This window comes from Alligator mississippiensis, chromosome 13 (assembly GCF_030867095.1).
Source record: "Alligator mississippiensis isolate rAllMis1 chromosome 13, rAllMis1, whole genome shotgun sequence".
NCBI lineage: Eukaryota > Metazoa > Chordata > Crocodylia > Alligatoridae > Alligator > Alligator mississippiensis.
The window spans coordinates 47,827,671-47,850,020 of record NC_081836.1 but is presented as its reverse complement, the minus strand read 5'-3'; the positions used below and the strand labels follow the sequence as shown (position 1 = coordinate 47,850,020).

The 22,350-nt window shown below is 43.7% G+C and overlaps 2 protein-coding genes and 1 long non-coding RNA gene across 6 annotated transcripts in view; 1 reads left to right on the top strand and 2 right to left on the bottom strand.

Annotated features, from left to right (window-relative positions):
• Window positions 1–777, bottom strand: part of TRRAP (transformation/transcription domain associated protein) — a 140,558-nt gene extending 139,781 nt beyond the window's left edge. For 2 of the 3 annotated variants that reach the window (XM_059716655.1, XM_059716657.1), the window contains exons 1-2: window positions 675–777; window positions 195–350 (exon numbers count right to left, since the gene is read on the bottom strand). In XM_059716655.1, the coding sequence (XP_059572638.1) occupies window positions 195–294 (100 nt within the window). In that variant the 5' untranslated portion in view covers window positions 295–350; window positions 675–777. Of the gene's footprint in view, window positions 1–194; window positions 351–669 lie in introns of all 3 variants that reach the window. The other variant, XM_059716656.1, reaches the window with a different exon arrangement.
• Window positions 778–3,136: 2,359 nt separating this feature from the next.
• On the top strand, window positions 3,137–20,591 carry TMEM130 (transmembrane protein 130). Of its 2 annotated transcripts, none has more exons than XM_059716355.1 (8): window positions 3,137–3,356; window positions 6,827–7,124; window positions 9,047–9,218; window positions 10,387–10,556; window positions 12,234–12,318; window positions 15,751–15,953; window positions 18,431–18,543; window positions 19,592–20,591. In XM_059716355.1, exons 1-8 carry the CDS (start codon window positions 3,144–3,146, stop codon window positions 19,778–19,780), a joined length of 1,443 nt encoding a protein of 480 aa, XP_059572338.1. In that variant the 5' UTR covers window positions 3,137–3,143; the 3' UTR covers window positions 19,781–20,591. The 2 variants fall into 2 exon arrangements, with proteins under 2 accessions (XP_059572338.1, XP_014466172.1); XM_014610686.3 differs by having other exon boundaries at window positions 3,214–3,367; window positions 6,822–7,124.
• The window catches only part of LOC132244616 (uncharacterized), a 28,633-nt gene continuing 9,889 nt past the window's right edge, over window positions 3,607–22,350 (bottom strand). The window contains exon 2 of the long non-coding RNA XR_009456226.1: window positions 3,607–4,042. This is a non-coding gene — a long non-coding RNA (uncharacterized LOC132244616). The remainder of the gene's footprint in view (window positions 4,043–22,350) is intronic.

Genomic DNA, 22,350 nt, shown 5'->3' with positions numbered 1-22,350 from the left:
AAGCCAGGGAGAAGACTCCAGGACCTGGGCTTAAAGCTGCTGCACCTTGGCGGGCGCCGAACCACGCCAGACGAGCGGCTCTCCTGCGAGGCAGGGCAGGACACAGGTACGTGGTGTTCCCCCGCCAGTTTAAGAAGCCACGACGCGAGCCGGCGAACGGTCCCGTTCCCCGAACAAACGGCAGACGAGCTTACGCGTGTTAACGTCCGTGAGAGCGGCCACAAACTGCAGGTATTTTTTCATCAGGGTGGTTTGGTCGACCACCGTGGGCCCTTGCGTCGACACGAACGCCATGGTGTCTCTCGGGGCCGGCGGGGGGTGCGGCGAGGACTCGCGCCAACGAAAACCAGCTCAAAAAACAAAAAAAAAATTTTTTTTTTAAATCAACCATCTGCGGAGACCGGACAGGGCTTCCACCCCCGCTGCGGCCCGGCCCGGCCCCTGCCGCCGGGACCCGCATCCCCGCCCCGGCACCCTTCTGGGAAAGGCCCCGTTCATTTAATGCGGGTCACTCGGCCCGGCTGACCCGCCCACACCCGGGCGAGGCCTGCGCTTTCCCCAGCTCCCTACAGCGCAGCGCAGCGCAGCACGGGCCGGGCCTGGCGGCGCACGGCTCCGATCCCAACCGTCTCCAACCCCCTCGCGGCCCGGGCCCTGCCCTCACCTCACCTCACCTCACCCCGCGGGCCGCTCCCGGCCCGGCCTCCGCGGCCCCGGCCCGCTCCTTTGTTGCTCCCCGGCCGGGCTGCGGCGCATGAGCGCCTCCCCGCCCCCTCCCCGCGGCGGAAGCGGCCCCCCGTGCAGTTCCGGCGCCGCCGCCGCCCCGAGCATCCCCGGGCCGCGCCGCAGCCCGCGAGCCCCGCCCCCGGCCCCGCCTCCGCCTCGCCGCGCAGGCCCCGCCCCCGCACAGGCCCCGCCCCGCCCCGGGCTTGGCGGCCGTGCTGCGGATCGCAGCGCGGTGGTAGCCGCGGTGATGCGGAGCGCCCGGCCACCAGCACTGGTGGGAGACGGGAGATCTTGCATGAGGCCGAGGGGATTTTTGCAACCAAGAAAACAAGTCTTTAATTGCAAGCTTTGTGGGGCACGAGCCCCCTCCCTCCTCGGGCGCTGCAGAAGAGAGGGCCAAAGCCCTCGTGGAGTGACACGGCCGTGCTGTACGAGCCGTCCGTCCTGGGCAGACGCGGACCCTGGTTCACAGCGCTTCACAGAGGAGTCAGTAGTTCCAGGTCGTCTGCACCCTGGCGGGAGCTCAGAGCCTCCCTCCCCCCCCCCCCCCCCGCTATGAACTGGTGGCCCAGCGGGGTTTTCCATCGGATTTACCGCACAATCCGTCCCTGAAAACCGCATCTTAAATTGAAACGTTGTAACTCGGAACTGATTTTCCCATAGGAAACAATGTTATAAATGGGGCATTGGTTCCTGAACAAAGGCCTGATACCCTATTTTCACCAAAGATACCCCAGAATGTTGTACTCAATCAATTACAGATGAGGCATATAGCTACTTTAATGTATTTATATTGTAAGTGGCAATCATACTGATTTGATAGGACTTCTTTGAGGTGACTGCTGGATGCTTGGCGGGAGTCTTTTCAGGAGTCCTGGCTGCAGGTGTTTCTGGGGCCTCGTCTTTCTTAAAGAAAGTGTCCAAGGAAGTTTGGAGAGATGATCTCCAGGGAGATGACGACGCAGAGAACTTGCTTGCTGGCCTGGCGTCAAGCGTTGTAAAGTTGAAACGGTGGCAATTTATACATGTTGTAAGTGCAAAACGTTGTAACTCGAAACGCTGTAAGTCAAAGGCTGCCTGTATTGACTCCTCTGTAAAATCCTATGAAACAGGAGCTTTCATTTCTACCCAGGAGAGCATTTACCATCTTTTCTCCGATGCCTGATGAAGGGTGTTTGTGCTGGAAAGCTTGCAATTAAAGACTTTTTTCTTTTTTTTTTGTTTGCAAAAAGCTTGTTGGTCTCATAAAAGATCTCATCTCTACTGTGAGTCCTGATTGCCTTCTCATGGCTCTTGGGAGAAGCCCAGAGGGCTCAGTGCCGTCAGGCAGTGGGGGAGCCCCCAGCCACCTGGGTTGCTGCTGCCACATTCCCCCACCCCTCGGGGCTGCATATATGGCCCTCCACACTAGACCCCACATGCAGGGCTTGATCCAGGCCCTGACCCCACAAGCAGCCCCAAGCAAGCTTTTAGTATCCAGCCCCCTTCCCCAGAGATAATGATCCTAATCATCCAAAAATTACCATATTCAAGCCCCCTTTCTGTCTGGACACCCACTTCACTTATAACTGTGTCCAACCCTGCCCCCACAGCCACTGACCAGCCCTGTGCCACTCATCCAGCCCCTGGGGCTAAAAGACTGAGCACTGCTGGTTTAAGCAGTCAAATCCAGCCGCTGCTGAGTACTGAGAGCCAGACACTAGATGGATGAGCACCATGCAAGAGCCCAGATGAAGGGTAGCTGCTGGGAGTAGTTGGCTTCAGAAATATAGATATGACAAAGTGACTCCAGCACAGTTGAAGCTAATAAGCTACACAATCAGCCAGGCACTAAACTGGCCATTTTGTGATCAAGCCACCTGTTTCTGTGCCACTTCACAATAAAATGTTTTAATTCGCCAGTAAGGCAATGTCCCCAGCTTCCCTTCTTCTGAAAACCGGGTGGGATGCAGTTCGTATCAAAGCCCAAGATCAAAAACTCCCTGCCCTACAAAGACATATGTCCAAGCATGCCTGTAAACAGTCCCACACAGAACCCATTTATTTACCCATTAAAGCATCCAGTGCTTGTACGAGCAAGGTCTTCAATTCTGCTTCTTGGGATTATGTCATTCGTTGTGTTCTTAAAATCAAAACCATCTATTTTGCTAAGAGGTATTTCCCCACATACACACTTTTAGGAGAATATAATCACCTATTTCAGTGGTTCCCAAACAGAGTGCACACCGCCAATTTAAACCGATACATAAGTACCACCAGCAAATTTTTCAGTTCAACCTTCGGTACCACCAGCAAAAGTGTGTCAGATAAAGTACTTATAATCAATCTGCAGACGTGTACCGCTGGCGGTGCCCATACCACAGATTGGGAACTGCTGATCTATTTTGTTGTAGATGGGGATATAAAAAAAAAGGGCGATGCAATGCCCACAAAGAGCCTGCGGGGGAGCTGCTGCCGCCCAGCTCCTGGCTGTAAAAGCGGAGCGAGCCCAGGTGGAAGATGAAGTCTGGCTCCCAGAGCTGAGCAGGCAGCGGCAGCTCCCCCGGGTGCTGGCTACAGATGGCCCAGGCTTTTCTCCCCCCGAGCATCTTCCAGGTGGTTTGCGTGGTGCTGGTGCTTTCCCATTTCAGGTCAGCAGCAGGTAAGGTAGATCCGCTCCCCTCTCCATGTAGGGGGTTACTAGAAGGCAGCCCTGAAAAAGCAGTTCACCCCTGCTAAAAATGCACCAGGCTTTATTCCCAGGTAAACCAAAAAATGACCAAGCATTTCTCTGGCTTGCTGGGGAATAAAATGATCAAGCTGGGTTTGCACTGTCATAACCTATATATTGAGACAGTCCTTGTAGTTGCAGGGGAACGGATTAGATGAGCTAAGAGTGGGTTTCTCTTTTTTTTTTTTTTTTCTTCATTGCTAATTTCTACAGTGCCAGTCTAAAATTGGACTGGGATGTAGCTCAGCTGCCTGGAGTAGACAGTAGTTAATTATAAGGATGCCTCTCTGTTTTCCTCAGCTGGATGACTTGTGTTTTCAGCCTGCTTGTGCAGGAGGGAGCAGATGGGAAGGGATCTGCCTGCCTAAGACGGCACCTTCCTGGGGGGAGCTGGCAATGAGCTAGTTCTCTCATGAACATAAGGCAGCTTTCCTTGCCCTACATTCACGGGGGTGGCGCTTGCTTGCTCAAGGTAAGGCTCGCTGTCAATGTTGCTTCCCAACTGGGAAGTACCTCTTCTCCCTGCCAGCTCCTACACCCAGGGGTTACAAGGCACTCAAAGAGTCTGCATCTTTCTGCTCCTTTTTAATGCTGGTGCACTTCATCCTGCAAGGGGTAGAAGGCAAAGAGGAGTCAGGAGAGTTGCATTCAATACCACCCTCTGCTGCTGACTCACAGGGTGACTTTGTGCTAGTCACTTAATCTCCTTCCAAGTCATTTATCAGACTTCATTCACTGTCCCCAGCTTTGTTGAAGCACTTTGAAAACCTCCACCAAAAAGTACTAGATAAGCATAAGGCTCTTTCCCTGGTTTTCACTTCTTTTTTTTTTTTTTTCTTTTTTCTTCAAGTCACATGAACAGGGAACTGTCTGAGGATTAACACTAGCTAAGTTTTTTTTTTTTTTTTTTTTGTTTTTTAAGATCCGCCTCATCGGTGCATTATCTCAGTATCTGCAAACCAAGAGTTGCTCCATGCATTCTCAAATAAAATAGAGAGCATGAGAAGTATTTTGTTGTTCTTGGTATTTCTGTTGCAGTTTGGTAGAGCAGGGCTCCATCCAACCCTGCCAGCTTTACTTGGCACTTGGGCTTTGGGAAATGAAGTTAGAGGAGTTATTAGCAGGGGTGGATTCTCTTCCTACTGAGCCTGGCAGGTGAAAAAAGGTTGAGACCGGAAACCCCATGTCCCTTCCTACCTGATAAGCTCATAACTGGCTTCATGTGAGGAGGGGAAGGAAATATGACCTCCTTATAATCCTCTCAACGGCAGAGAAAAGGAGGAAACCACTTTAGAAGTGTATGCCCCCATCCACCCTCACAGCAGCAATGATTTCTACAAGGGGCACCCTCTATCCTTACTGTACCAGTACATATGAGAGGATGCTACCTAGACCAACCTGCAAATGGAATCGGCTGTATATCAGACCTAGACCCTGTTTACAACTCTGCCCTGCTGTTGAGCCATGTTACCGTGTAGAAGCCATTTAACCTCATTCCACATCAGCTCCATTAGCTGTAAAATAATGCTACTTACATATTACACAATTTGCTTTATTATTATTTTAATAAAGCACAAGTCTCTTCCTTCTCACTGCAGTGACTAACAAGTTTAAGGGTTTGAGGAACTAGCTTGTGTAAATCTGACAGGACACACAGGAGTAAGCAATTGAGAGTAGTAATGCAAATAGAAAAAGCCTCAATCTTACAAGTGTTGCACCCTCTCATTGTTCTCTACATCAAGCCTGGAACTAAGGTTTGTTAATATGGTTTATTTAGGGGAAGGTTATCCTTCCCTAAAGCAGATAATGCATGCAGCTTAGCAATTCTAATTTAAATTAGGCCCTTGGTTCTTTCCCAAACTAGAAGAGAACAAGAGAGCCAAAAAGGCCTATACTCTGGCCTCATGACTAATAAAGACAAAGGAAAAACATGCTTTGATTGGGATGAAAACCTATGACAAGTTTTGATTGAACTCATCTCTGCTCAAAGACATTTGTTAAAGAAAGGCTGTAGTTGGCACAATTTCTGCTATATCTCCAGTTCCTCTCCCCACTTTGAGCTTGCAGCCTTTTTAAACAAAATGAGAAAAGAAGCCGTGTCAGATGCGAGGGAATAGAAGTGTAGCTATAAAAGCCCCACAGTAGCAGGGGTAATGTGGTAATGGAAAGGGATTCCCTGAGTGTGGTGCAATGACAGTAGTGTATACTATTGAATTTCAGTCTTGTTTAAAAAAGCCACAATGAGATGCTACTTTTTGTTAGCTTAAAGTATTAATACAAGCCCCAGTAATGCCTTCTCAAGCCTAAGCCCAAAACATCCTGTCACAATGTACCAAAATTGACAATGGTGCAAGAAGCACTGGCCAGACTTCTAAAGATATTTAGGCACCTAATATAATTTTCAGAACTGTCTAGGCATTTAACTCATAATAGTTTCAATGGGAGCCAGTACCTGGGTGCTTTTCAAAATCCCAACAGACACCTACTTGGATCTTTAAATATCCATTACCATCAGCACTGAATTAGGCGCTCTGTTTTAAAATTATAGACTAGTCAAAGTGTGCTTGACATATCAGGTCTGAAATTTGCCTTTTCCTCTCCACCGAATTGTCTTTACTATATTAACTTCTCTTTCCCCACTTTACAGTGCCATTCTTTTTCAGTTTAGTGTGAAAAATAAGTTCAGTTTCATCTGGCTCATGGTAAGAGAAAAGAGGGGAAAAAAACCCTTAAGTAGAAGGAGTTACCACATCTTGGGAGAGACTTATCTAAGAGGATTAGTTTTAGCACGTAATATTTCAAAAGTCAAACAAGAGTCTAGAAGGCTTTGTTACTTCACCATTTAATTTTGTCCTTTGTTTGCATAAACACTTCTTAAGGTGGGAAGAGTAGTTTGGAGGGCTGAGGGGATTTGGGGGGGGGAGGGGTATTTTTAATTAAAGATGACCAGAGCAACCAAGATGAGATCTGAGCACATAGCTAAACTTTTCCCTATGGCCAGGGGCTTAAATCTGCTGTTTTTATTTGAGTCATTAGCAAAACTGAATTTAGCTGAAGCATCCCAATCTAGATTTAAAAGTTCTTGGGATATTCTGATCTTCTAGGTTGGACTCATTTGTATTTTTAACAGTTCTTAGACCAATTTCTATGAAAATGTGGTGGGTTTTTTATTTTATTTCTTCCCATGCTTTTGGTTGGTTGGTTGGTTTTTAGTTCTAACAGTTGTAAAACAACCAAAGGTGCAGTTGTCCATTCAGGGATTTGGCTATGGCTAGTGTCACTGGCTATTAAATTACAGTACATTCTTAATACGTATTTTCCTGATGATGATATGAAAATAACTATTTGTTTAAATACCAAAAGTTTTGTTTTCTGATTTTTGCAGTGCAGTATGAGTTGGAAATCACCAACAATGGTCCCATCACAACAGGAGCTCAAGCAACTATTAGTGCCAGCTTGATTATGAAGAATGATGATGATGTGCTCATTCAAGACCCAAACTCATATCGTTTCAACTGGATTTATGCCCCTCTGACTTTGACTAAGAAATCAGAACAGCAGTTTAATTCCGTGATTGTTGTGACTGGGGAATTTCCTGGCGATTTCCCCATTTCTGTCTGGGTAACTCATACAGACTGTTGGTTATGTTGGCCCATTGCAGGAAATGTCACAATGCTTCAGGTTACAGGTAAGAGCAGTTCTAAAGATGTTTTAAGTTTTCAAGCTGCCAAGCTATAATAGACCTCCTTCTAAAATAGGACTTTGAGATCAGAACTGGGCTAGCTATAGCCATGATTTATATATGGGCTTCCACTAACAAAGCGACGTTTCTTTGACTGGTGTTGGCCAAAAAAATCTGTCGTAAAGTGAGATAATCAGACCATGCTATTGTCTACACTTGCCAAAAAAAACCTCTCCCTACGGCTTGTGGGAAACCACATTAAAAATCAAGTGGGATGACTGGAGCCAATGCTGTTCTGTTGGATCCAAATTTCTGTAGATACAATTAATTTGCAGCCCACTAGCCCAGCATTTTTAGCCTGTTTCTGTTCAACTAGGCAAGTTTCCCTCTTAAATCAGTCGCGTCTAAACTAGGCAGAAGACAGGACTGGACTAGCTGATGCCTTTATATTATTACAAGACAGCACTACTTTATTTTCTATTACATTATTTTTTCATTGAATATCTGTAGCTAGTCATAACTACCTATGTAAGTGACAGGTTCAGCCTCAGCATAATCAAGTGAGCATGCAAAACAATTCTCTCCATCTTGCCACCCTTAACTAGAACTGGTTCCTATCAGGATTACAGCATTAGCCAGAGAATAGACCTGTAAGTTTGTGTTTTCTGGGGGGGTTTTTTGTGTGTAGTGTTTTTTGAAAGGCTAGTCAGGTTGTCCCTGAGAGACCCCAAATATAAATGATGCCCTTTACTTTACACCCATTTAAGTATTGACAGGATCTTCCAGTCCTCTCCATATTCTTGCAGCAGAAGCACTGCCTATAGGCTTACATTTACCTATTTCTAGTTGACCTTCACAAGGAAAAGGGACAGAAACGTTAAAATATGGAAGTTAAAGTTCCTTACTTCCTAGACTGCCCCATTCTGCAAGAGCAAGCGTACGTCTAGTTTTGTCTGTAGAATGGCCAACTAATTAACAATTAAACAAGGTAGCAGATCCAGTTTGCAGATGATCAAACCCATCTGTCTAGGTACTTATAATGAGGAAAGCATCTAGGTTCTGATCATTTCCTTGAGGCAAACTCCAGAAATAACCTGGATCAACTTTGATATCCCATTCACGGTGCAAGTCATCAAAACATCTATTTATCTAAAGACCAAGCAAAGTTCAACCTGTAATCACTGAAGTTCTGAACCCCCCCCCCCCTTTCTTACCATGCCTTCTTTATAGATTCACTTCACAGAATAAAGTCAGTTTAAAGTATGCTTACCCCTGGCTTCTGTATAGCCTGTCACTTATTTACAGAAGTTTAATTCTTTTTTGTTTTCCTATATTTTTGCTTAAGGAGGAATATGGATCAAGAGACTGGGGGGGGGGGGGGGGGGGATGTTTACACTTATGTCCCTAGCACTCCCAGGAAATGCTCTTCTCTCACCCTGTCCACCTGCTTCACTTTGAGTCCAACCTGGAAAGGAGGTGGCAAAGCCATGCCAAGACCACCTGCTGCCACCAACCTCTGTCTCTAGCATGCTTCAGTAGCACAGCTTCAATGCCTTATGTACAGGTAGGAGTGGGTGGGCAAGGCCTGCTTAAGAACAAGTATCCCCAGGAGCACTGGTGAAAGAGTGGATCTGCCCTGGCAGTCAGATCTCCAGTGATACCAGGATTTTCCCACAGAAGTCTGAGGCAAAGGACTGAGTGACTTCATGGGGCTGAAATTTCACCTGGGATTTTACTGCCGTCTCTGCCAAGGACTTGGTGTTTGTGAGAGTAAATCATTAAATCTTTCTACCTCTGTTCAACCCTTATGAGGAATGGATATAAAGATCCTGAAATGCATGCTGAGAGATTTTAAACATTTAATTTGAAACAAAGTATGCTATGGAAGTGAAGTATATTGTGATTCATTTGTTACCTTTCTCTTGCAGAGTTCATAGTAGGGAACCTCACCATTGCACAAATAGAGGACAACAGTACATTTGTGAAACAAGGTCCGAGTTCTGCTACAGACACTCTGACCCTGATTTCTTTCTTTCTTCATGATCCAAGTAATTATTTCAAGTTGGCTTCATTCATCTACTACTGGGATTTTGGAGATGGGTATGTCCAGCTATTTATTTTTTCCAAAATTCAAGATGCTTCTCATACTGTATGTTTTATATAGATTTCTAGGGTCAGAAGGGACCTGGTAGATCATCGGGTCCAACCCCCTGCTCTAGGCAGGAAAGAGCGCTGGGGTTAAGTGACCCCAGCCAGATGCCTATCTAATCTCTTCTTGAACACCTACAAGGTAGGGGAAAGCACCACCTCCCTTGGAAGCCCATTCCATATTTTGGCAACCCTTACTGTAAAGAATTTCTTCCTTATGTCAAATCTCCATCTATTCTCCTTCAGTTTGTGGCTATTATTTCTGGTAACCCCGAGGGGCACCCTGGTAAACAGAGTCTCCTATTCCCTGCTGACCTCCCCAGTGACTTTGTAGACTGAAGAGATTCAGGTCCCTCAGTCTGTCTTCATAGGGTCTTGCCTGCAGGCCCTCAACCATATGAGTAGCCCTTCTCTGAACCCTCTCAAGGGTTCTTATTTTCTGAGAGATGGAGACTATCTAGGAGCTCTCACCAGTTTAAAGATGTAATTTCTCTAGGACCAACATCAAGCCAGACTTTGAAATACCAGTATAGATGAGTATTGAACTTTCCCAAGTATAGATTACAATGACTGGCTATCCATAAATACCTTTGATACGGAGGAAAGCCAGGCAATATTATTTGCACTTCATGATGAGCGCCTCGGTTGAGGTGTGTGTTTAGCTTCAGACTGGATTTCTGTATATACTATCATAGTCATTTGCTTAACATTTTAGTTAAATTCTGGCATAGCTGATGTAACGGCCAAAATAAAAAGCAGTATTGGACTCATACCAGCACTTTCTAATTCAGTTCCATGAATACTTTTAGTAGTGACTTACGTCCTTGTTTTCCTTGATTTTTAAAAAAGAGCTAAATAAAACCTACTTTGTACTGTGCATCTAACCCTGATTTTAATTTTTACTACCTTTTTATATTAATGACTACATGAACTTTCGTGGAGTTGGTCTTCATTTACATTGGTTTAACAAAGCAGAATCAGCTCCTTAGTTTGACTCTGTCGACTTAAATAGAAGACACTTTTAGAATGAGAAAGGGACTGCATCATTTTAATCTAAAACCCCTCCTGCAAGCCATTTGTGAGAAGCTGCTCATTCTAAATCTCTTCATGCTACACACAGGACACAGCAGGTAACCAAAGAATCCTTTGTCTACTATAATTATTCTACTGTTGGGAATCGCACTGTCCATCTCAAAGTTGTTGCTGAATGGGAGGAAATTGGGAGCTCAACAAATGGAAGAAAAATGGTACAGAAAACCGGAGATTTTACAACTGCATTGGAGTTGCTAGGTAAGTTTTAAAGGTTTTGGAAGTTTTACACAATTTTACTGCATAATTCCACAAGTTATACTTTACTACTATGATTGCACATTTTAAATTAGGTTATGGGCAGACAACTTAGCAGGATAAAAAAGTTTAAGAATTTACCATATTTTAGCTGCTCTGTGGTCACTACCCATGTGCATATTTCTACCCCTTGGCAAATGAAAGCTAGACCACAGTATCTGAAGAAACATGTTTTTTTTATCACAGGATCAGCTGTGTTGGGATACAATTGGCAAGTACAGATGTTGCTCAAGGCCATTATCCTGCAGGATCAAGGCCCTGCTGCTCCAAAGGGGCATCTATATGAGTCACTACATTGCCATAGCTCATCACTACTGTGCATTAGGGTCAGAAACCATGACGATGCCGCTACTGCACAGTGGGTCGGAGAGGAGCTGTGCGCCGCCGGGACTGTGCAGTAACTGCACAGTGGGGCAGACATGTAGATATGCCCCAGAGCTTCAGAAGCTCGATTCTTTAGGACAGCAGCCCTGGTTGCCTGGCCCCAGCCTGAGGTGCACAATTGCAAGTGTGGAGTGGGGAACTGCAAAGTTGCCTTGCTCTACAATGTAAAACACATGCCCTAGAATCCCCTGCAAGGGAATTCCCAGGATGCACTTCTGCCAGAAAGCCAGAATTGGAGTGGAAGCAGTGGCTTATAGGATGCCTGGGTCCCATACCCCGCCATATTGCTAGGGACAGGCATTCAGATGTCTCTTGCAATGTCCTGGGACAAACTGTTACCACGTTTTTATATAGCAGCTAACTTTTGGGGGGGGACTTTGAGGGACATTTGAATGGGAATTACTCTGTCCTGGGATCAAGCAGTTTGTCCCACTACAAATAGGATATCCAGTCCTAGCCTAGGTAGTGGGTGTGTGCATGCAGGTGCTATCTTATCATTGGCATGCAGTAAATCCCTGCTCCTTTTTACCCTGTGGTAAGCTGTTCATCTACCTATTGCCTTTAGCATGATTAATCAACCATAGATTTGACAAAAAGCTGAATGATAGCTCTCCATATTATGTTATAATAATCTGTCTGGTCAACACTTCTAAACTGCAGATGTATGTATTTATGAAATTGCCTTGTTTCAAAACTGAAAAGCTGACCAAAAATTTCATATACTTTTTTTCATGAAAATATTCACTAGATTTTTTTTTTTTTTAACCTAAATTTTTATCACAACTTACCAGTGTTTTTTAAATTATTATGATATATTTAATGTTGCTTTTTGGTAAACAAATCTTCAATTAAATATGTTTTTAATTTTTTAAATAAAAGATCTATCAGGATTCTAGCTGTGTGTGTGTAATATACACACATACATACATACTTTCACAAGCTCCCTTTTTAATTTACATGGACAATCATAGATTCATGCCATTTTATGTGTTTATTGCTGTGACCTCTGGGTTAACAAGCAATTACATGGCAACAACACGCAACAAAAATAAAGTATCCAGTTGTAACTTAGCAAAAATAAGCAAGTAGTCCATTAATACTTTTTTTTCAAATTGTTGCAACTGAAATTGCCCAGCACAGAAAGTGTTTTCCAGTGAAAAATGAATGCTTGTTGTACAAAAAAAAAAATTTTTGAATTTAAAGTTTGACATTCACACTACATTTTTCCCCCCCCAGATGCTGTTAAAAGTATCCATGTCATAGGTTCCAGAGAGACTCATGTAATGGAAAACCTAAGTTTATCTCTACAGATCAATGGCAGGTAAGTAATAAACATAAAATATCCCATGCTATAAAATAGAGGTTCCCAAACTTTCTTACTGCATACCCTGTTCCAGATTTACTAGCTGCCTACTTACCCTTTCCAGCATACAGTCAATATTTTAACCCCTTAAATGACAATTATAATGAAAATTAAATCTGCCATTCCACAATTTCTCCTGCATACCCCCAGGGGTACACATACCACAGTTTGGGACCCCCTGCTTCAGAGCATTGCAGCTTGTTTTATTGACTTCTATACAAGCTGTGGAACTGTTCATTAGAAAGACGTCTTTATACAAATACACATTATGGCACATGCTGCCCTTTGATTTTAAAAAGCCTTGTATTTCAATAAGATAAGAGAGGAGAGAAAACGAAGACATTGCATTTCTCTTCAGAGGACCAAGTGGCTTAAATACAGTGAGAACATGGGGGTTTTCTTGAAAAGAGAATAAAAAGGACCTTTTTACTGGACTTCAGATTCTTATTCATGACTGATTTCCATCACTGAAGAAACCTGCATGCAGGGCCATGTTAATTAACAGGCAAACCATGACATGCAACAAAATAAGAGAACAAAAAATTTGGGATAGTGTTCCAGCATGGTAATGGCAGGCGGAAGACAAAGCAGGCAAAGGCAAGGACAGTCTGGCTGGTAGTAGACCCATCAGGAGAGGAAATAAAATATGGACTTCCTGCTAAAGAAGCTGGCCAAGCAGAGCTACCAGTAGGAGTGAGGGGAGAAGGAAATGATTACAGTATTGTAGTTGGTCTAAGACGGGGGTGGGCAAGATGTGGCCTGCCAGGCCATTCCATCTGGCCTGTGATTTACCCCCCCCCCCACCCCCAAATTTAGAAAATTAATACTTATCTGCCTCTGGTTGCCTGTCATGAAGCCCTCGATGGCTTGCCAAAACTCAGTAAGTGGCCTTCTGCCCAAAATAATTGCCTGCCCCGGTCTAAGAGCTCTTTCTGAAAGACTGATGGCTTCAGGTCAGGGGAACAAGGAGAAGCGCAATTTTAGCTTTCAATAAGCAGGGCCAGACACGGACATGAGCAAACCGGGTGGCTGTCCAGGGCCGGGCAAAAAGGGGATGCAAAAGTGGTGGTTTTATTATCATCATCATCATCATCCTTTCTGGCGAAGGGGGCCCAATACTAAAAGTTCTCCCGGGGCTGCCAGGAGTCTAGGTACAGTGCTGTCCTTAAGTTTCTCTAGCTGAAATATTCTGGATGAGAGCACTTCTCAGGTGCTAATAGAGTTGCTAACTGTCTAACGGACTCACTCACCAGGATTCTTCATTGTAAGAGACACATTGTCTATAAATTACCTTTAAATCTATGGTACTGGAGTCAGCCTCCCAATGAGGGAAGTTTCATAAGTTGGTCCATGAGAGCTGATTGGGCTGACACTAATGTAAATAAAGGAGCAGTAATATTGGAGAGAGATGCAGGATTTAGGCAGGTGCCCAGACTTTGAGACCTCGGACACTTGGCAGGTCACTTGCCGTCACACAACAATCTCCCGTTGCTCGCAGAACAGTTCATGTGCAAAATAACATTAGTTGCATGATCATTCTAAAACTGTGTTTTCAGTAAACATGATCAGACCCCCAACTCTAGTGGCATGAATGACACTGATGATCATGCTGCCGATGCAAAGAAACACTGAATTACAAATGAACTGGTCAGATTAAAATTTGATTTGAGGGACAGGATTGCTAGGTCTAAAAGCAGGACATAAAATGAGCCAACACATGTGCCATTTAGTAGGGAAGTTCCTAGAGATTTAGGGAAATGAGATGCTAATGAAAAAGATTAAGATGGGGTTTGTTATTGTGATAGTCAAAGTTAAGATGAGCCTTGGTGAACAAAAGTCTCAAGTGTAAATAAAGCACATAAATAAAACCCATTAAAAAGGTATGCGCCTAAGAGTGGAGGAGGTTGGGTTACTGGCTTCTAACCAATAAAAGTTACTTTATTGCTTTAGGGTACTGCTGTGATTTTTGTATTCTATTTACCTTTCTCAAGCCTTTAGTTCAAAGAACAGTAATCAGTGATCCTCTATTGCTCTCATGCTTTTTTTTTTTTTTTATAAGCAGACAACACACATGACTTTCATGTGTATATCATAAAAGCATAAGGTAGGTATGCATTATGTGCTATAATGCAGCAAGGTACCTCAGCTAGCTCATCTAAAGCTTGCTTAGGTACCAAAAACAGTCTAGCCCCCTATTAGCAGCAGTAATTATCTTCTCAGTAGAGTAAATTAGTCTGGGTAAAGCCCCATGTACTGAGATTAGACTGAACTCGTTCAGGCACTAGAAGCACTTATTCTGCAAGGCAGCTCTAAGTATACTTGCCCACAGACACTGACCTCAGCCGTTGTTCAAGAAACATGAAAATCAGCATTTTTTTTAATGTCTAAAAGAGGCTGTTAGCTGTGTTTTCCCTGCCTTCTGCTTAACTACAGACCTTGGAGGCCTGCCTGACCCCCTGAAAGGGCACTGCCAGTTTGTCTTAGACAGACTTGAGATGTTTTCATACCTGTTTTACAAAAAATATCTTACCTTTCCAGTGCCTTTCATGTCACTGGTTCCTAAAGCACTTGTGGGGATCTTTTCCTTCTCCCCTGAAGGACAGTATGGTAAACAGAGCTAGATGATTCTCAAATCATGGTTAAAAATATTTACAGAAGCAAAAGCATTGCTTAGTATGGTATCTATGATCCATGCAGTCATGTTGGGCATAGTTTTCAAATATCTGCCATGTGTTCTTGAGAACATTTGTGCATTTTGGAAGTTTTGCATAGTTTAATCCAAATGCTTATTACTGGTAATTTGTTCCAAAACATCAAAATATCATGGGATTTAGACGGTCGGTTCCACAAAATAATTTCCAGCAGCTGCTATGCTGGTAATGATCCTTTCAAGCACACTGGCATTATTTGGGTTTAAGAATAATTCATAGTACCACACATCTGGGTTTCCAGTTCATGTAAATGGGAGGGACTTCCACTGAAGTCAAGGGAACTACACTAAATAACACAAGCTGAGAAGCTGTTCCAACATCTTGTGGGCTCTCCACTTTCTAAATGTAAGCACTGAATTATTATCTGATCGTGTGTGTGCTGGAGTTCCTTGCAGACAATCGGAAGCTATCACTGACTTTTTTTTTTTTTTATACAAAACTGCCTTTTCACTGTCCTTTCAGAGATTTGGTTCCAAGGCCTATTTAAAAGACTTATAACTGTGCTATACAGAAGTATTCATTGATAAATGTGCATATTATGTTTTGGTTCTGCATTTCTATTTACATGAACCCTAAATATTATCAACATTATGGTACCATTTCAGTCCTATGATTCATGCACCCCTACTTCAAGTAATTTTTGCACAGCCTCTGCTGATTCTGTTTCTTGTCCTTTCAGCCCACCGCTCACTTTATGTTGGCTAATAAAGTCTGAATGTATTCCACTGGAAGGAGAAAAATGCCACCTGGTGGTGATTAATGGCTCGTACTATAATTTGAGCCATACCTTTAATGATGCTGGACAATACTGTCTCAGTGTGAGAGTGGAGAATGGGGTCAACACATTGCAGACGTACCACGAAATTAAAGTCTGGCCAACAGGTGAGATGCATAAGAATTGCCGTACTGGCTCTGACAGTGGCCAGTACTAAATGCTTTAGAGAATAATGCAGAAACTGAGAGCAGACATTTATGGATGAACAGCCTGTAAACAAAGGTTTCCACCCCCAACATTAGTGAACAGGAAGTTTGGGATAAGTACAGAAGCATGCTTTTTCTTCCCTGCCCCCCTCCCCCCCCCCCCCCCCCCCCCATTAGCAAGATGTTGGAGGGGCATGTGCCCCCACAGATTTCTGAGCTGACAGCAGGGTGCGGGGCACAGGGCTGCAGCCTGGTCAGAGCCAAGCCCCCGGCAGGAGTGAGCGGGGCGGTGGTAGTAGTGGTACAATTTGTCCACCAACAGCAGGGCGTGGGCTGCAGCCTGGCTGGACCCAAAGCCCTGCAGCAGTGGGGGTGATTCAGTTGTGCCCTCCGCTAGTATCACTGACACATTGCCCATGCCCTTCTCTGCTTTCAAATTTCTTATTTAATATAACCTGGAGTTGTCCTGTTCTCCTCTTGAATTTTACCAAGGCCTTGGCCTCCACAGAATCCTGTGGCAAGGGGCTTCCTAGAAAAACCAAGCTGCTTCTTTCTAAAACTAAAAAACCTATAGAGTGATACCAGTTTTGCTGCCCTTAAAGTCTAAAATGTCTCCTCTTATTCACCACCACCCTGAACAGAACAGTATGCCTTTCCAGGTTCTCTCTTTTTATATAAGGTCTTTCCAAATTTCTAATTATTTTGTCAGTTTGACCCCTGTGCCCCCACAATCTCTGCTATATCCCTTTATTGCAAAAGTATCCAGAACTGCAAACAATTTGCAGAGGCTCATCAGGGCCCCATGCTTAGCAAATGGTCAGTACTGGCTAGAGGAGGGAGCATAGCCAGAAAAACCAGCAACTAGAGCAATAGCTAAAAATTCTTCATCTAGGCCAAACCTTTTACAGGCCAGGAAATGGTTGCCGTTTCAATGCCCTTTGAAGAACTGGCTTGCACCACAGCCCATTCCGGCTAGAGCGTAGAAGGAGTTCATGAATAACCTGGTCAGTCTCTGGCTACACACAAACAAACAACTTGAGAACCCAGGATACATTTCTAGGTTTTGCACACACCTACAAGGGCAAAAGGCTGGGTACGTCCAACCTCCCATACCACTCTCACCATCCTCCTGTGTCAGTCCCATTGTGTTCTTGAGCTCCCTTATAAGACAACAGAAATTGCCAGTTACAGTAGTAGTTTTGTGAGGACTTGTGAACCAAACTCTAGACCAAGACTAGAAGCTCTTTTCACCTAAGCTACCAACTAGCCATCAATGGGATAACTTTAAGTATAGTCTATAGGCTGGATGTGTACGCAGAGACTGAAGACTTTGTAGCCAATGGCCAGTTAAAAGTGAGGCAGTCCCTTAAGAACGTTTATTGGGCACCTGTGAAGTATGTAAAGTCCACTAGGATCTGAACTTTGGCCCCTAAAGTTTGGGGAAGGGAGGAGGGGGAACACTAGACAGACCTGTTCATGTTAATTTTCCCAATCATTCTTCTGTGTATTCTCTACTCTCCTTTGATTTCTCTGCTTTTAGTTCTCACACATGTCAGAGCACGGCTTTTATTCCACCTCTGTGCATACTGTGTCCCATTCTTGGGGCAAGCCAGGAGTGGATGTAATTAATAATTTACGTTAAATTCCAGGCTGCCTTCATTACTCCAGTCTGGGAGGTTGGTTTTTTTTTCTTCCATCTCAACATTCCTGTAGTAGCTCCCTAGGCTGAAGGGACCAGGCTGGAGTGACATGTGAGCTGTCAGAGATCTGCCTAATACATCCAACATGGGGAATCCTAGAAATTCCCACTTAAGGAAGTTTTAAGGTCCCTTATACCCCAGAAAAGAAGTCACAAAATGTGCTCAAAGTAGTACATGGTTCAAGGAGGAGGTGGGGTGACAGAAAGAAGTATATTGCAAAAGAAAATTTTAAAAGATCTGAGAATAAGAATTACTTTAGTACGTCAGTACAATATCCTAACAAAAAAAAAAAACCCAAAACAAACAAACCTACCAAAGTGTTTTGAAAAGAATCTGTGCCCTGCTATATGATGCTCTTTCCACCTGAGAAGTCTTGATGTTTCTTCTTCTATAATATACCCATTTCCCCTTGCCCAATCATAGAAAAGTAGGGCTGGAAGAGACCTCAGGGGGTCGTTTAGTCCAACCACCTGCTCCAAAACAGGTTAACTTTTATCTAAACTATCTTATGCAAGTGTTTTTGTCCAACTTATTCTTAGATGTGCAATGCAGGTGTTTGTGTACAACTATTGGGCAGATTGCCCCAAAACACCTAGAACATCCTAACCTGCCACATTTAAAGCTAGGGGATGAATGCACAGTCTACAACATCCTGCCGCTGCAAAGATGAATGTAGTTTGTTAAAGTTATCCATGTCTTGTATTATAAAAGGTGTGTTCTTTTGTGCTCTTTCCCCAGGTATTCACCCAGCTTTCTTTGCCCTACCATGTATTGCTGTACTCTCAATGATGTTAGCACTGGTTATGTACACAAATTTCCGAAGTAGTACACAACAAAAGGATCTCGTAGAGGTATCTCTTTTTATTTTTGCTTTCAAGCTGGGCTAATTATTCCCATACATTTTCATAAATTTCTACCATCTTCCTCCTTCCTCCTAATTTTTTTTCCTGTTGGCAAATTAGCCGCAAGCAGATGGTGATATTCTTGGCTACATTTGGTATTTGCAACTTATTCACTGAGTAGTTTCATCAAATCATTCTTGCCCTCTAGTTTGTTCCAAAGCAGTTTTGTTTAATAAATGTAGTATAGCAAACTGAATTTAGTCACTGCCTACAAAACTCAAATACCATTTCTCTGTCTCTACTGGAAAAAAATAATTCCATCCTTGCCAATCTAACCTAGGAGAAAAATTTGCTTTCTTGATTACAAATCTGGCATTTGGTTTGACCCTAGCACCAGTACCTGAAAGGACTGGTGCCCAAAAGTCCCACTTCTAGCTGTGGCTGACAGCTAATGCTTTGGCGGGCAGGAAGGGGCAGGGATGCAAACTACTATATCATCCATGGAAGGGGGGTGGGAGAGGAAACCTTCCTGGCCCCTACAGTCAATCAACAGAAGCCTTGAGGCATGAACAACTGATTCTTGATAATTATGTAAGTTGTTGGATAGGAAAGAGGGATAATGGTGGATACAGGAGGATGAGCAAAGTGGTTCTACATGGCCACATAACTGTGTTTTGTAACCTTCACTCACCCAGTCTCCTATCTTCTCCATGTCTTGTTTTCAGTTGTGCCATGTATATAAACTGACCATGGGCTCCTATTCCCCAAGGCTGTTTTTCCTGCACGTTTGGAAAATAACCTACTACCAAAATACAAATATACTTATTAAGAGAGACTAGTCATGGGACACAGTCTCAGCTGGTATAAAATTAGAATAGCTTATCTGATGCCAGTGGCTAATTTTATACCAGCTGAAGATCCAGCTCCCATGTCTGGACTGATGGGGGTTTGACGGGGTGGTTGCTTTGTTGGTTTTGGTTTTTGGGGGGGTTGTGTTTTCCATGTGATAAAACTACCCTAGCTTTGGAGATGACTTCTTCTGTGCTGTTGTTTGCAGGTGGCGGATTTTGATTTTTCTCCTTTGTCTGACAAAAATTATTCGCCTTTTGATTTGGAACCGAGCTGTCTTCAAATGTGTTGCAGCTGCTGTTTCTCTTGGTCATCTCAAGAATACTGTGAGACACACAGGGAGAGCTATGGACTCCTTCACCCTCTATACAAGCCAGTCAAAACTTACACAGTGTGAAGAACACGGTCTCACTTGGGTTACACTGACTGCTGACTTTCACTTGTTCCCTTATGATGAATTAAATACCCAGAGCTGCATGGATGGTTTATTTTTGCTGGCATACTGGGAAATTAACTCTTTCATTAGGCCTGGCATTAAATAAGTACTTTGTTATATAATTTAAAAGGAAAGAACCAGAAATGCAATAAAAGTGGCTTTGTATCCTTAAATTATACAGGAGTCTACATTTTACAGGGCACTTCTAAATAATTTAAATGCAGCATTTTATTCTAATGGAAGATTATTTTATGTGCAGATGTTTGCCCAATCCACTTCATATGTAATTTGTCTGACCCCACTGCTCTTTCAAAGAAGGCAATGCTTAAAACAAATGTGCCTCGTTTTCTTTTCCTTCATGTCTGCTGTGCATAGCCAAGCAATTGGACCAGTCAAAATGCTGCTTAATGCACGTTTGTACTAAAAAGAGAAGAAGAAAAAAAAAAAAAAGAAAAGAAACTGATTTATTCTCTGCCTTGGAAGCATTTGGCATCTAAAACATTTCACTGAGAACCAGACCCCTTAATTATATTGCTTCTGTAAAAGGACCTCAGTTTTAGCAAACTATGCTCCTTAGGGATGTAGCCACTGATGTTCCCCCAGTGGAAACAAATTACAACAGATACTTGTACTATAGGAATCCACAATATGGCTTGAATGGTTCCATTTTCCTGATGCTGCAATATAGTATTATTGTATTCTAACCTGCAAGAGGTGGCATCTTTCAGGCAATATAATACCCTTATATTTTTTTTTTGCCTATTTTCCTTTTCTACATAGACAAGTACCCAGCTTCTGATGACACTCTTCAAAACCAGAACAAACAGCAAGCCCAAATCATTGCTGGCTGTCACAGCCACTCAAAGCAGGGAGTGACATCCAAAGCTGCATAAATTCACTACTCAGTGCAAATGGGTCATTACATTTGCCTACCAGCTACATTAACATTTCAAAATGCCTTGAACGATTTTTTTTTGTTTGTTTTATATACAATCAAATTCTGTTTCATTACTTTTCCTTCTGTTAGGTAGTGACATTCTCTCACCTGCTGATTTCTGCTTATATTTTCCAACCATTTTGTCAAGCAATAAGTGTTTAGAATGGGGAAGATTTGCCACAGGTTTTAGGGAAGTCTGAGCCTCAGTGTCCCAGTGTACACAGAATGATGTCTAACTCAGGGTGTTCATTCATCATCTGAACTGGTGCTTACACAGTGATCTAGGGTGTTCATCATCTGAATTGGTGCATACACAGTGATCTGGGATTATGCAAAGGAAGGAGGCTTAGCAGTGATTAATAACTCCAAGTTTTGTTAGCAAACACTTTCTAAGGTAGGACTCTTTTTAGAAAAAGAAAACCAAGAAAAAAGACATTGATGGGTATTTACAAGTGAACCTACTAATTAAGAGTGAGCATCTCCAGTTTCTGTTAGATGTGCTAATCTTATCTTCAGTCACAGTGAACAACGTGGTTCTGCTTACCCATGTAAAAAAAAAAAAAAAAAGCTCTTGTTCTTGAGACTTGCAGATTTACTGCTTATGCCTAAAAATAATATCCATTAGCAAGGTGGCCAAAAGGGACAGGACTAGTTCTGGGATGCCAGTACCTTCAACAAAGGGGCACATGGTCCTGTGGAAAGTAGGCCTTTGATTCTATCACTGAGCCATTATGCTCTGCACAGTGGGGCTTTAGCAGACCTCACTGCACTCTGCAGTTGTTACTTGAAGGGGAAATACAGCTCACAGTGATATGCGTGGAAGTCTGACACTCATTTGTCATGCTTACAGTTTAAGGAGAAATCCTGGACCTGTCAACACAGGTGCAATGAGTTAGGGGAGTGGCTATAGAAAATTTCTCTCTCCTTACACATATCACACCACCTCTGAAGACAGCACTAGATGCCCCTGACAAGGGCATGTAGGCAGGGTGACAGTGGAGGGAGAGCTGTGCTGTGGAAGAACTACCCACACTTGGGAGACACTCCCCTTTCTGTTCATCCTTCTGGCCCTGAAGTCCTCATACCTCACAGGGTTAGTTTCTGCTGCATACCTCCTCCCTCTTCCTTTCATGCCTCAGCATCTGCAGGGGTACAACTGAACCCTGTGGAAGTGTGTGTGCTAAATACTAGTTGAGTGCAGAGTCTGTTGTACTAAAAGTGAGGGTGCCAAATCTACAGCCTGCAAGCTGGATCTGGCCCACGGAGCCATATCGTCTGACCCAAAAGGCTCTTAGTGAGGCTGGAAATTTAGGGGCAGAGTGAGTGGTACCAAAATCTGGGGTACAAAGCCTTGTTGTGGACACACACCGATGACAAGGGCAAGTGATGACCATGTTAACCCCTAGTGCTGCTTGCTCCAGTGCTACTACATCCAGACCTGGCTGAAAAGGAGCCTCATGATACTGATCTGGCCGGAGGGGTGGGGACAGATGACTTTGTCACCCCTGTACTCAAGGGAAAGGGAGATAAGCTACTATGAGTAGGAGAGAAAAGCAAAACCCAAATGATTGGAAGGGAAACTGGCAACAGAAGT

Coding starts and splice junctions, on each gene's coding strand:
- TMEM130 (XM_059716355.1), top strand. CDS start 3,144: ATGCAATGCCCACAAAGAGCCTGCGGGGGAGCTGCTGCCGCCCAGCTC. Junction 10,557..12,233: donor AACTGCATTGGAGTTGCTAG/GTAAGTTTTAAA, acceptor TTCCCCCCCCAG/ATGCTGTTAAAAGTATCCAT. Junction 15,954..18,430: donor AATTAAAGTCTGGCCAACAG/GTGAGATGCATA, acceptor CTCTTTCCCCAG/GTATTCACCCAGCTTTCTTT.